The sequence below is a fragment of the Pholcus phalangioides genome, unplaced genomic scaffold, assembly GCF_987345545.1.
Source record: "Pholcus phalangioides strain wild (caught in Gottingen) unplaced genomic scaffold, Ppha-v1.0 ptg000001l_1, whole genome shotgun sequence".
Classification (NCBI taxonomy): Eukaryota; Metazoa; Arthropoda; class Arachnida; order Araneae; family Pholcidae; genus Pholcus; species Pholcus phalangioides.
This window is the reverse complement of record NW_028301594.1, coordinates 742,306-756,882: the sequence shown is the minus strand read 5'-3', so window position 1 is coordinate 756,882 and position 14,577 is coordinate 742,306. Positions and strand designations below refer to the sequence as shown.

At 36.3% G+C, this 14,577-nt stretch overlaps 1 protein-coding gene across 1 annotated transcript; it reads right to left on the bottom strand.

Annotated features, from left to right (window-relative positions):
- Nucleotides 1-1,292: 1,292 nt before the first annotated feature.
- On the bottom strand, nt 1,293-9,659 carry LOC149089628 (putative monocarboxylate transporter 5). Its single transcript, XM_089234461.1, has 7 exons — nt 9,636-9,659; nt 9,254-9,449; nt 8,841-8,984; nt 5,122-5,591; nt 3,364-3,583; nt 2,920-3,264; nt 1,293-1,462 (listed from the first exon to the last, which is right to left on the bottom strand). Exons 1-7 carry the CDS (start codon nt 9,657-9,659, stop codon nt 1,293-1,295), a joined length of 1,569 nt encoding a protein of 522 aa, XP_089090587.1.
- Between the last annotated feature and the right edge of the window lie 4,918 nt (nt 9,660-14,577).

Genomic DNA, 14,577 nt, shown 5'->3' with positions numbered 1-14,577 from the left:
TCCGAATTAATGAAAAAAATTATTTAAGACTTAATAAAGTTTAGAATTGATGAAAATTTATAGGAGAAATAAAACAGAATAAAAGAGAGAGATTTTCTCCTCTTGAAGCTGAATATTTTGTCGCAAAAAAATAATTTCTGAGGGAATTAGTAATTGATAAATTCAGAAATGCAAGTACTATAATTATGCCTAGAATGTGATTACCATCTAGTGACTTCATTACGCGTCATGTTTTCAATTTTTTTAATGAGATTTATTAATAATATTAACTACAAAGTGGATACAATTCAAATTTTGTATAATTTTTAATGAATGATCTAAATTAATTTTTGTTTATGGGGAAATATATAATTGTAATTTTTTTTTTAAATAGTATTTTTTTTGTTATAACGTTATAATGTCTTAAATCAACGTTTCACGAAAAAAAAAAAAAAAAACACTAATCAAATTACAAGATAGACGAAAAATCCATTACAAGTTTTGGAAATTATTACAAATGAATCAATTCATATGAAAATGCACGGTTTGCACAAAAACACTTATTAAGTTATCACTGCACTTTTTTTTCCTTGATGAACTGAAAAAAAAAATCAAATTTACACATGGCTCAGTATCGTAAAAAAACTGGATATAACAGAAAACTCGACATAAATGGCACGAAAGATAAACTGTATTTGCAAACCTTGTGGATCCCGTAAAATAAATGAGTTTTTTTGCATCTTGTCATGCTTGTATGCAGCTAGTTGCTGCGCGCAATGGAATGCGATGTTTTCATATTCTATTCCATTGTGTTTCGAGCTACGAATGGTGCTCCAATTCAGATGTGACAGCTTTATGCAATGAAAGTCTCAATAAACATCAATTATGTCTATCTGTTACGTCGAGTTTTTTGAAGTGAAACTTCTTTAGCGAAGCCTTCTAAGCTTCTCAGTCTAGGAGTTGAACAAATTAGTTCCATTTCTATCGCTCCAGATTCTCACGCAGATTTTTATGATGCAATGCAATCTGGGAGTGAAATTTTCTACTATTTTTAAAATTAATAAAAAGGAAAACTACCTCAAGTATTTTGGTGTAAACCCCAATTTTATGTCAATAAACTGTTTCGTACTACTAACTTTTGACATGTGTCATGAACTTTTTTGCCCACTCTGTATTTTTACTCAGAATTTCCGAAAACATTTCAGTTCTATTCATTCCTCAAAAAATTATTAATTATACAGAGCGATCGATATATAACCTTTTGATACCATTGCTTTCATATATGAGACCGATGGGATTCAATTAGAATTGAATCAGTCAACGAGACCTTCAGCTGTTGAAGATTCTGTATTTTGAGTCTGTATTTTATGACATGTTCTCAATAAAAGTGGCTCCACCAACCACACAAGTGCTGTCACAGCTGATACACCACCAGTGACGTAGAAAAGTCCGTCGTAGGATCCAACAGAATCTCTGAAGTAACCTGTCAAAATATCTTTCATTGTTATTGTTTATGCATAAAAGTAGGAGAATATATAATGCATATGTATAATATGCAGGGTGGTTCAAATTGTTTTTCCAAAGGACTATATCTCTGCAACCGTTGACTTTAGAAGTATACTTCCATCAATGGAAAGTTCTCAAATGACCTGCAGTTTCTGAAAATGTAATTTTTTCAGAGTTCATATACATATAAAAATATATATAATAAACTATTCATTAAGCTCCCGTGGGTTAAAACTTTCAATTAGTGAAATGTGGAACCAGCTACGAAAAGTAATTTACAAAAAAATCCATATTTTTAAATGCAATATTCGTCTAGGTATCGAAGATGAAAAATTTCAATGTTTTGGCAACTTATTGCTGTGTGCTGGTTTGTGTGAATTTGCTTGAGAATCACCATTTTTAGGGACACTACAAAATTAAATGACTTCAACTATCGGTTATTTTATTTATATTATTTTATTGTGTGTTGTTACACAATAGAGAGCGTCAAATTGTGTATAGAGATACAAATACAATAGAGATACAATCAAATTGTGTGAAACGTCGCTATAATTTCAACGTGAAGCCACTGGCAAACGCGGATCCAGAAGGGGGCGAGGAGGGTGATCGTCCCTCCCAAAAGCCGGATGTTGTGGGGAAAAATTGGTCTGTCCTGTGTAAAATGTCCCGGGCGATAATACCCTACGAACCAACACAATATAAATCGTCTTTCCTAACACATCGCCTTAGATCCGCGCTTGACCACTTTTCAATCAAAAAACGCAATTGAAAAATGGTTTCGTTGTTAAACAACTGAAATGGAAAGGTTTTATTATTACAATCAGGGCCGCAACTAGATGCTTGGTCACCCGGGGCAAGTTGCATTTTGGCGTCCCCCTTGTAATGTTGAAAAAGTGGCTTGAAAGTAAAATTTGCGCTCCCTCTGGTCCAGCGTCAGGGGCACGAGACCCGCCTGTTCCCCACTAATTGCGGCCCTGATTACAATTACTGAAAAGTGAAACTATTGTACTTCTTTAATCACAATGACATTACTTTTTACAGAATTTTCACACTTTTAATTTAATCATTATCAATTGAAGACTGGAGTTAAAAAAAAAGAGAGACGATTGGTTATTTTGTTGTAGCTCCCACTAGGTAGCGCTTGCTGTATCCTCTAATAAGTCGGTTTGTAATTGAAAGTTTACTTCTGAATTGAACGGTTGCAGATATAGACCTACGAACAAGTAATTTGTATCACCCTGTATAGTAATGCAACTAAAAGTCATACGACAATGCCAAGCTTCAGAAATTTGTTCTCTCTCTCTCGCACACACACACACGCACGCACGCACAAAATATCAAACATTACCTTAATACTATTAGATACCAATTTATAATGTTGAAGTAGTTGGTCATATAGGCATGATAATAGACAAAAATACATTTATCGCTCACCAATCAACGAAGGGACAGCAATCATGACGATGCCGGATGCAAAATTACCACAGCCGAGTGCCAGAGGCTGCTCGTTTGGCGAATACTTGGCGACGAGGACGGGCAGCATGGCAAACAGGGAACCGCTGATGGCACCGTACATCACCAAAATGCATGCCAGGTGCTGCGCTGCGAAAACGAACGGCAGGAACACGAACAAAATCCCTTGCAGCATCTGTACGACGACCATGTAGGCCGGAATTGAGATGTACTCTTTGTCCGTCAGCCAACCCAAACATACGCGGCCGAAGAGATCTCCGATCGACAGAAGCGTTATCAGGTACTTGGCGATTTCATGTTTCATCCCTACGGAATAGTTTAAGAGACGACCAGAGATTACTTTTCAATTTATCATAAAAAAATTTTATAGTGCGATCACGTGTTTTGGTTGTGAACAATCTTCACCTTTGTCTTTGACGTAGTCCGGTAAAACGGTCATTAGGGGATCGAAGAGAAGCGAATACGTGGCGAATGATAAACTTATCATATAGAAGACGGGGTTTCTGAAAACTTCGTACAGTCCCGTTCTGGTTTTGATGTCGAAGACGAACCATTTTACCATCCGGCTACGTTTTGGTTCTTCCGGGGCATCTTCAAGTTTCTTATCAGCGGCGCAGAAGCCAACCTAATGAGACACGAAACGCATTTTCCTGTGTTAGAGAATATCATGAAACACAAGGTGATACACACATGAAAGTAAACACAAGAAAGTACATGAAAGTAAACACAAGAAAGTACATGAAAGTAAACACAAGAAAGTACATGAAAGTAAACACAAGAAAGTACATGAAAGTAAACACAAGAAAGTACATGAAAGTAAACACAAGAAAGTACATGAAAGTAAACACAAGAAAGTACATGAAAGTAAACACAAGAAAGTACATGAAAGTAAACACAAGAAAGTACATGAAAGTAAACACAAGAAAGTACATGATAAATTTTGAAAAAAGGATAGAAAATCAATCATAAGGCACAAAAAAATGTGGTTTGTACTAAAATGCTCATCATGGCGTAGAAAGGTTTTTTTTTTTGGATAAGTTAAACGAAATTGTTGAAAACTTCCCTCAAGATGGCGTTGCATCATAAAAAAAACATTGACAAAACATAAAATGCGACACAAACAGTGCAAAATTCATGTTTATTACGATTTTGCATTGCATAAAACTACCACTATCTCTATTTAGGCACTGTTTGTAGTTCGGGCTACATGTAAGTGATACTCAACTTCAACCAACGCATCTGTGAAGGCAATGTTTTCGGATTGTATTCCATTGTGTTTAACTAACGGCAAACAAGCATGCCGAAATACAAAACAACTCATTTCTGGATCGCAAAGAATAAGGTTTTCTCAAATGTCTTTGAACAAACTGATGCACCGTCTACACCAGGGTTGGCCAACCTTTTTCCAAGCCGCGCCACACAATCGCGATTATTTACAACGCTCGAGTTATTCTACGAATGTTAACATTCAGACCACACGTCCTGTTTTAACGGGACACGAGCATTCTCAACGTTCGCCTGCAAGATATTGTTCGTCTGTCTTCTAATTTTCCTGAAAATTCCAGTGTGCCACTCTCTTGAGCTCTAAATTTTTTTTAATAACGAATATAATTTAAATTTTATCCTATTTTTAATCAAAAGATTTTTATTTATTTTATTAAATTTTAGTTAAAAATGAATAACCGATTAGAAAACGCACTGAATACAAAGTCATGACATAGTTATTATTTTAAGAGGGCCTGATACACTAGTAATATGCGTTTGGCGGTCTATAATTTTTTCAAAGCGTTCATGTGCAACTTCTGATACCATGGCGTGCCGCGGGTTGGCCAACCCTGATCTACACCGTCGATTTTTACCCTGATCTACACCGTCGTGAGTAAAATTTCGGACAATTTTTTGATCTATATTGAAAAGAACAAAAACTCTGCGCCAATTCAGTACAACCTGCACATTTGTCATGTAAATTGGTTAAGGTTTTTATTAATTTCCAAAATGTGTCATGAACTTTCCGTCCACCTTGTATGTACAGCTTACAAATGTTACATGCGTTTAATGTCTTTGGATACCATTCAAGTGAAGTAAGAACTTGGTATACGTATTAGTACCATCTATAGAGTGGAAGAATGACAAAGTTAATAAAAATGGGCAATGTGTCCCTACTTGTAGGCCACGGTCGCCATCAGTGACGGAAGGAATAGCTGCAAGTGCCGCTTTGCTGGTTTCGTTCCCGACATTTGAAACTTCGTCTCTTCTGAAGATTGTTTCGTTATAAATTCGATCGAGTTGGTGGAAAGATGTCAATTTGGCCTTGTTGTCTATAACGCTCATTTTCGAGTTGGCAGGTACGAAGCATTTTCTATTGTCTAGTTTAATTCTCGGTGACGACAGCATTCTCGTTGGTTCTCTTAGAAACATGGCCGCCGGTATGACGTTCATCAGCAAGCCCGCAGTCATCAGAAACGTCCCGGATAATCCGTATTTGTCCAGGAAATACTCCAGGGCGAATGGGAACACGAAAGATGCTACGCACGCTCCCGAAAGTGCTAGTCCGGAAGCCGTCGATCGATATTTCTCGAAATGCTGGTTCACTATAGCTGGGAAAAGAGTGTTCGACATCGCAACTCCTAATCCTGAAATTGCCGAAAAAAAAGGAATCAAGAAAAGCCTTTTTACATAGAATGAAATTTGCATTGGAAATTCTACGGGGTGTTTCAGAAAATAATTCTTAACTTTGAAATAACAACTTCGAAATGATGATGGGTACAAAGATGAAACAAGTTAATAAGTCGTTTATCTTTTTCAGCGACAATCCCGAGATATCTCGTCAACTTGATCTGCTTTATTTCAGTCAACAACGAGATATCTCGTCAAACTTAATCTGCTTTATCTCAGTCAATCCCGAGATATCTCGTCAAAATTGATCTACTTTATTTCAGTCAACAACGAGATATCTCGTCAAACTTTATCTGCTTTATCTCAGTCAATCCCGAAATATCTCGTCAAACTTGATCTGCTTTATTTCCGCCAACCCGAAATATCCCGTCTTCTAAAAACGCGTTGAAATTGTTTTACTGTAAAACATGCTTTTCATCTCCCCCTCCAATCAATCAACTGCCAGTGGGTGGAGTCAGCTCTTGTTCAACGTTAGATAAGAGAAGGAGCGAGAAAAATAAAAGAAAGAAATATATACGCTCAGTATAAATAATACAAAAATATTTTTTTTCAAAAAAAGTATTTCTCTTCTTAGAAAGCCACACACGTCATGGCAGGTGCTTTTGCATCATAGTGAGGGAAGATAAAAGTGATGGTGGAGTAAATTTTCTTGTTGTGAGGGGAACAGTTATCACAAGTCGCAATCGGAAAAAAATAATTCTTAAAAATAGGTGGCAATTTGTGAGGGTTTCGCAATTTAAAAAATGTGGATCAGGAAAATTTTAAAAACAGGTTAAAATTTAATATGAGCAGGCCTGGAATTTTAAATTCATGAAATTAGTTACAACTTTGGGTAATAGATGGCGATATAATACATAGATAGAATTGAACAGTGGGTGGCGTTGTCTTGTACAAAAATGGGTCAAATCACATTGCGAAGGATTCGAAATGGTCACCTTGCCTAGCGAGGACATGACAAATGTGAAGAGAGTGTTGTTTAAAGCCACTTTCTCCTACAACGGATGCGTATGGCTCACAGATGAAAACTGTTCACGTTGATACAGCGTTTGAGAACTCTTTCTGTAAACAATGACATTCAAATGGTCCCACAGGAAAGAGGTCGTAAAATAAAACGACTACGTCGTCATCTGTTCGTTGAAATAGTGATTTATTCTCCAAGCCGTTGTATTGGGAAATCCCAGGGCTACCCACCAAACGTACTGCACCACTTGTTCCCATCTTCCTCTGTTTCCAAGTTACCCCTTTCAAAGTTTGGGAGTTCTTGAAACATCCCTTGTATGAGTTATGCTCTTTCAAAGTTTGGACTTCCTTTCTGAAACATCCCTTGTATGAGTTGGCAGATATCTAAACAGAGCAGTGGTTCTCAAACTTTATCGACCCGTGGCTCCGGATGATCGTTTATCCGCGGTTCTCCAGATCGGTGTGACTAGGTAGGAGGTTTCCTTAGAGCACTGAACAGACGCACATTACTGCTTTACCGCACACCAACTCCGGTGATATATCGCCATACGGCAATTTCCAACCAGAGGAGTTGGGTGGGAAATGAAGGCCCCCATCCATCGGTGGTCGCCCCAAGCTCGGTAGGTAAAGAACTTGCTTCTAACGTTCTATGCCCGGATAAGAACCCATGGACCTTGATGGTAACCTCAATAGTGGAAGAGGAGCATCTTACCACGGCGCCACTCGGGCACAGTCGCACATTACTGTCTCTAGTTCCTCTCGACGCCCTTAAGAATGGTTGGGGAGGCCCCGAGAAACCACGATGCGCAGAAAAAACACTACCCTAATCATAAAGAAATAGAAACTTCATACACAGTATTTGATTGTCTCTGTATTTTTTCATCAAAAGGTCACAAAATCGTCATCTTATTTCTAACGACACCTCGAATATAACGACAAAATTTTGTGAAAACTGCGATGTGGTTATAACCGAGTTTGCCTGTATATGAAAATCGTTAATTTGAATCTTGTATTTGAATGCATTGCCAATGTGTCATAAATAGCCCCCCCCCCCACTCCCGGAAATCCCTGTACAACCTGATTATTTCCCATATGCGTAACTTTGCGCAATGCACGTGCACATGCTTCTTGAAATTGTACATGAATGAACATGACTCAGGATCTTTCAGTTCACTAGCCAGGGCCCTCGAATGAGAAATATATTTATTGTGCATTCTATATTTATACTAGTACATGTTACTTTGAATCTTTGAATGCATATTGGCTGAGAATATGCATTTCTCAGCCCCCTCGTTGGCCATTTTGCCCGTTTGTGGTGATGTATTTGTATTTATAAAAAGATTCCCAAATTTCTTGTATGACTTGGTTATTTTCGTTATGTCTGACCTCGCACATAATTTTTGAAATTGTATCTGAATGGACATGACTCTGAGTCCTTTAGGTCCCGCACCAGGGTTCCCATTATTTCATTGTACGGACCCGTACTTTTGTTCATATAGTTACACTTGCATACGCTTCTTTTTGTATATGAATACACATGCATGACTAGGGGATCCTTATATCCCATGATAGAGGGACCCCAATTATTATTTTTTCTCCTTGTAACTCAGAATTTTTTCTGGCACGACCACGTTCTCCACAGCAATGAGCTTATATCGCTTAAACGACAGAGCATGGCCCTGATCGGTCATTTTTGTTCTGTTCTGTATATGAAAATACTTTGATTGAAACACGTCAAACCAGTAGTTCTCAAAGTTTTAGTTCATGGCTGCTCAACCGCGGCTCCTTTGCTCAACTCATGGTACGTTTGCGGCTCCGCAGAATAGCTCAGTTTTTATATTTTCACAAAAAAGCGCCACTTTAAAGTATAAATAAGCACACAAATCAATATCCACAGTGATCTGCAACACCCCTGACAATGGTTGACGACGTCCCTTGGAGCCGCGAAGCACACTTTGAGAAACACTGAAATAGTGACACATGAGTCTCGTAGTTTACTAACATTCATGTAAATAAGAATGATGAGAGAGAAAATATAATGTCTTAAAAGTAAACTAAAATATAAAGAGAGATAAATTTTACATTTGTTCAGAACTTTATAGCTGTTAATTGTATGAAAAAGTAATATTATCTCAATCGAAATACCTTGCAATTTTTAATTGTTCATTAATTCTATGGTTAACGTGTATTATCTTTACTGCTGCGGTGGTAAATTAAAATATTTGAAAATTGTTCAAAGAGCTTACCATGAACACCACCCCAAAGCGCAACTATCCAGGTAAAGTTGGGAGCAACGCCACACAAGGCTATGCCAGTTACTCCCAGGCTGCATCCTATGATCGTGATCCTCTGAACACCGTATTTGTGTCCGATAATTCCTACGGCCGGACCTAAACGGGAACACATCAGCAAGGAATATTTAATAAAATAATTCATTTTATAAATCATAATAAATCACTTCATTAGCGTCAAATAGATCACTTAATTTTATCACACTTGAAACAAATTTTATTACCAATAAATCCATATAATCAACAAATTCAATTGGTGAATTTGAATTTTAAAATTGACATTTTATACATTTTTGAGAATTTTACTCTCAAGTAGTTTGTGGTTATTATGGAAAATGCTATAGTGTCATTTTGTATTCTCTACGTACCCGCCAATTTCCTTACAATGTTTCTTATGGTGAACGGGGCGTTAGCTTGTCTCCTAGTGACACCGTAAACTTGAATTATGTCCACGTACAATATGCCTGTCGCTCGAGCTATACCCGACATCGTGAAGCTGATGGCGAAACCGCATAGAGCCATCAACCAGGAATCAAACTGATCCGGCCGGCTTGTCCAGAAAACCTTGAAAATGTAATAAAAATCCCATTCAGACGACATAATAGTATATTTATGCCATTGCAGAAAATATTTCGTGTTGAATAACATCGGAGAGAAAATTATGATCCTCGATCATTCTTTCTCGGACTGCAAACAAAGTCAAGTATTTAACCATACATATTTATAATTTGTAGCATATCGTATACTTACCATCGATCGCTTTCTAAAATGCATGGCTACGAACAACGACGTCCACTAATGAAATAGAAAGGTCGAATAAAACGTATCACAATCTCACAACAAACATGATAGATTCTAATTGCACTGGAGTATCGTTGACTAACTGAACTGAAAAATCAGGGAATTCCCAATAAAAAATAAAGCATGTATCACTTTTTTTGTGTATGAAATGACAAGCTACCTTTTCAATATCCAAATTATTGTATACAAAAGGGGGAAAAAAGGTGAAAGAGAATAATTCTTTTCAGTTGGTATTTATAATAATATAGAGCGTTATATTCTCGTGATTTCAACACCAACCTAGATTGACACTTGCGGACAATCATCTACTACTATCCCTATTGTAAAACGTAAAAGGTAAATTACACGCTTCTTGTCGAAACACCTGAGAGTACGAAAGAGAACCACAGCAATAACAAAAGAGGAAAATAAATAAACAGTATTTTCATCACGTTCATAAATACATAAAGCTTTGCAGTGATCACCTCCTTCTAATCAGATCATGGCGCACCGAAGCGGTGCGCCATGATCTGCAAGGAAGATACATCTATACGTCTGAATCTACGTCTCAAGGAAGAGATTTTAGCAGGTGGTCGAAAAAGACCTGGGACATGTATATGTTGTGCACCTAACGTGAAGTCCGTTTCTATGTAATGCTTGCAATGTGTAGTGCTGCCATCAATTTTTCTAACTATGAGGGAAGTGTAATGATTAAGTTTGCGTAATGATTGAATAATTGCATCGTTGTAGGCCTGTCGCTCTCTGTGGCGAGACTTTTCAACGGGGAGATCGGCTCGCATACGCACCTTGAAGTTTGGAAACACAGAAAATCAACTTCAGCCGACCACCACTGTGGCAACGGTGGGGTTCAACCAGCACCTCCTAGAGATAGAAAGCCTCTGCACTGTTTGCCATAAACGTCATTCAGACAACCTATCAAGTATGCCACATTTTGAAACACAGCATCCTATTTCGTTTCTTCTTATTTTAGCGTAGCATCTTCCTGATTGGCTCACAAATACCGCATAGTGATTGGATGTGGGGCATAGAAATCGCCAATTCTGAGCCCGATAGTTTCTTTTCCTCACAACGATGATAATGGCACGAGCAGGGAATGTTTTTCCTAGAATATATATTCTTAAAGAAAATGGATTACTTACTGACGTCACAAGCAGACTGCGGAGGCCTTTTATCTCTAGGAGGTGCTGATTCCACCCGAGTCCTCGCAATGCGAGCTCGACACAATGACTACTCGACCACCACAGCGACTACTTTTCGATTGACCGGATTCTTCATAGTGAAACCTGTGAGTAACGATACTGTGTGTCTATAATGATAAGCCTGCCTATAACGGTATTTTCTTTGGTCCCGTCGGAATTCCTATTCAATAGTAAATAACGCAAATGCCCAAACTATCCACATTGATACCTGGCTGTAACAATATTTTCCTAGGTCCCCACGTTATTGTCATAGACAGGTTTTACAGTATTTTTGTCGACAACCACGGCAATTGATTAATTTGCGGTGTTATTAAGAGTGTGTTTACACAAAATATTACACAAAATATCCTTCGAAATGTTGCAGCTTTTGTGAAACAATACGAGAATTTTCACAAAAAAAATAATTATTCCAACAGCTGTAAAATATTCAATTCCGAACATATATAGCCAGCTCTCCTAGTTCATTGCACAACTAATATTATCTGGAACGATGTTCGAAAATTTAATGAGAATATCTTGCATAGCTTTTAAGAAATTCGATTTCGCGTGGAATAAAGTAACGAAAAAACGAATCTTCAAAAAACGCTTTGAAAAATTGTTCGTTGCCTTTGAAACTATATTGTTCCAGATGATTTTAATCAGCCATAGCTTTGTTCGCACTTATTCGCATGTATAAGAATAAAACAATTTCGGATACTGTATGAAACATTATACAAATACAATACAAATTCTTCCAAATAAATTTCTAAAACCATTTTTGAAAAATGCATTTGAACGCAGTCAGTTGCATTAAAATATGCGGTACATGCTTGAAGTGAATGAACCCGAAAGAAATTCGAGCCATAAACGCAACCATATGAAACTACGATACGTTCCACATGCACATTCGCGTATAGTCTCAAAAATATTGTAATCGATAATGATGTCAACAACCGAATTTTTCTATCGTATAAAAGGAACAGTGATGAATGTTATCACGCACATAAACTGTATCTATTTTAATACGTTTCCCCTCTAAAGAATATTTTATTTTAATGACGACAAGCTTCACTTTTGTTGTGAAGCTCGAGACTAGTGGGAAAAATCTAGAAAAGCATTGCACGGAAGAAACTTCGGTAAGATTTCTCAGAAATCGTTCTTGAATTAAGATTTGCATATATCTTTGGATGACTGTGTATATAAAATTCGGATGAGACAGTTGCCATTATAGAGTAGCATTTGCACTATAATGTGGTAAGGATTTTATGTAAATCGTGAATGTTAATTTGGGTTTTAATATTTTATTGAGACAAATGGACCAATTCTACCAATTTTCGTAGATGAAAGTCTCGTAGTGAAGTAAAGGGTGCGTGTCGAGTCAATTTGGAATGCCACGAGATTAGCCATGCTATGACATGTTGAGGATGAAATTACAGTACGCCAAAACTATCTGAAGCATCGTTTCTTAACTAGGTACCATTTTCCGCATCTTCTCCGAGGTGTTGCCCGGTACCACGAAATGGGAAACCATTGCCTTGAAAGGTGCGCGAAATTATCTAAAGATCGCGTAACGATGGGTTTGTAATCTGGCTCAGCATCGCCTATCTAAAATCAAAAAAGGGGTCAGTAGGTATAGTACTTTGCATTTATCATTTTCATTTCAAAATATAGAAGCCAGATGACACAGCACCAGTGTAAAACAAAACTGGCATAACTCTGACAACATAAATATGTTAAGCCCACTCGTTTTCGTGCACACATGTTCATACACGTAACTAATTCGTAAGAAATTAAGAAATTCTTCAGAGGAATGTTTGTATACGAGGTGCATGTACGGCTTAGCATAGTGATAGTGTATTCTGAAACCGTTTTGCAGATTCTAGTATTCAGTAAGTTTCAATGCAACACTTACATATCCGTGGAAGTTAAATTAATTGATCCGCAACATGAAAGTTTTATATTGTAAATTTGAATCATCCATGCCAAACATCTTCAAGGTGGAGCTTGATTCGGGACCACCAAAGATAGATCAGCAAAATAATTTTGTTCGTAATTTCAAAAATTCTCAAGTCGAACAAGGTATTTAATTCTTTGCGGTCCAGTGGCCTTTTTGGCACTTCGTTGTTGCAGTTCGTACTTTATATAGCCTCCCCCATCCCCCGCAATAAAGGCTCCTGGATGTTTGCCTTTTTGCGGTTTTCATATAGCTTATGAGTTTGCATAGGAAGCTAATTTTTTGCAGGGGGGAGACCCTTTCTATCGTAAGGGGCCGTTATGACAATGAACCTAGGTCGAGGCGGACTCGCAAAATATCAAAGGGTGTCACAATCTCTGAAGTCGATTTTTCAAAAATGACTTTAACGTATTTCTTTCAATTGCGAAAAATTTCGTATAAGTCGGTTAATTTTTTCTTTGAAAGATGAAACAAAACGTAGTAATGAATCGAATTTTTTGCAAAATTTTTGAAGCCTCTGTAAGGTTAAAAAAACTACTACTTCAAAAATTCTGAAATTTCGCAAAAATTTTCATTTGACATGTTTCAGTAAAATGAACTCTGATTTTACAATTGACGAATGAGAAGTGCTTAAAAAGAATTTGGAATTCTGATTTTTGAAATTTATATTTTCTTTCAAAGTTCAAAAATCCATAAAAATTCTAACGAATAGTCAGATATCAAAGTTCGACGTTCATTTTACTAACACACATATGTCTATTAAAAATTTTTTGCTAATTTCAGAATTTTGGGTGCAGTAAATTTTTTTAAACATTTTCGATGAATTCAAAAACTGCAATCGAAGAAAATGGCATTCAAAATGTTTTTTCTTCTCTGCATTTACATTACACTACAATTCATTACATCTTTCTTTTGTTATGAAAGAACAAATTAACCGACTGGCACGAATTTTTTTTTGCAATTGAATGAAATATTTTTTCAAGCATTTTTGAAAAATCAACTTGAGAGGTCGTGACAACTGGCAAGTTTTAGTAAATATGTCATACTCAGAAAAATCACCAGGAAGCAATGATTTCTTAGAAATATCATGGTTTTTCTACAAGCCGCAGCTTCACGTAATTTCCATTCAAGAACTAAATAAAATGCACTAATATTTTAATAAAATTAGATATTCATTGCGCTTTCTTTTAGAATTTTATAATATGACTGAATAAACATGAGACATTTCTCACTCTTGTATCATTTTTTTTTCAAGTGTTTCTGAAAGAAATTATACGTGATCAAAATTCGTTGAAACCACTTGCAATGAAAATTCCAGAGAGAAAAAAATTTAAGAAAAATTGCGGTCACAAGAGCAAAAAATGGACTTCCAAGCCACTAAAGCTACGTCTTTATGACGGGAAATTCCAGTATTTTGTTTTTAAGGGGTCACATACCTTTTAATATGGAGGAAAACTATAGTTAAAATATCATTAAAAAATATATACTATATATATTTAACCATTTATTTATTAGAAAATTTTTCACATATTTTTGATTCAATATGCTATCTTATGCTGGTATACTATTATTCTACATACTTTAATTTTTTAAATCTTCATTTTAATTTTAATATTATATAGTTATATTGATGACGTCATTTATTATGCATGAAAGCTGTTTTTTATGTATTTTATTGAAAAATTAAAAAAAAATTAAGTATTAAATATATGTAAAACTTTATACCACAGCATAAGAAAGCATATTGAATCAAAAATAT

What these genes read in the sequence shown, in the direction of transcription:
- LOC149089628 (XM_089234461.1), bottom strand. Translation starts at nt 9,659, where the DNA reads ATGCATTTTAGAAAGCGATCGATG. An exon ending in ATGGCGACCGTGGCCTACAA is followed by an intron (nt 3,584 to 5,121) that starts GTAGGGACACAT and finishes GTGTCTCATTAG; the next exon opens with GTTGGCTTCTGCGCCGCTGA. An exon ending in GGACTACGTCAAAGACAAAG is followed by an intron (nt 3,265 to 3,363) that starts GTGAAGATTGTT and finishes ACTATTCCGTAG; the next exon opens with GGATGAAACATGAAATCGCC.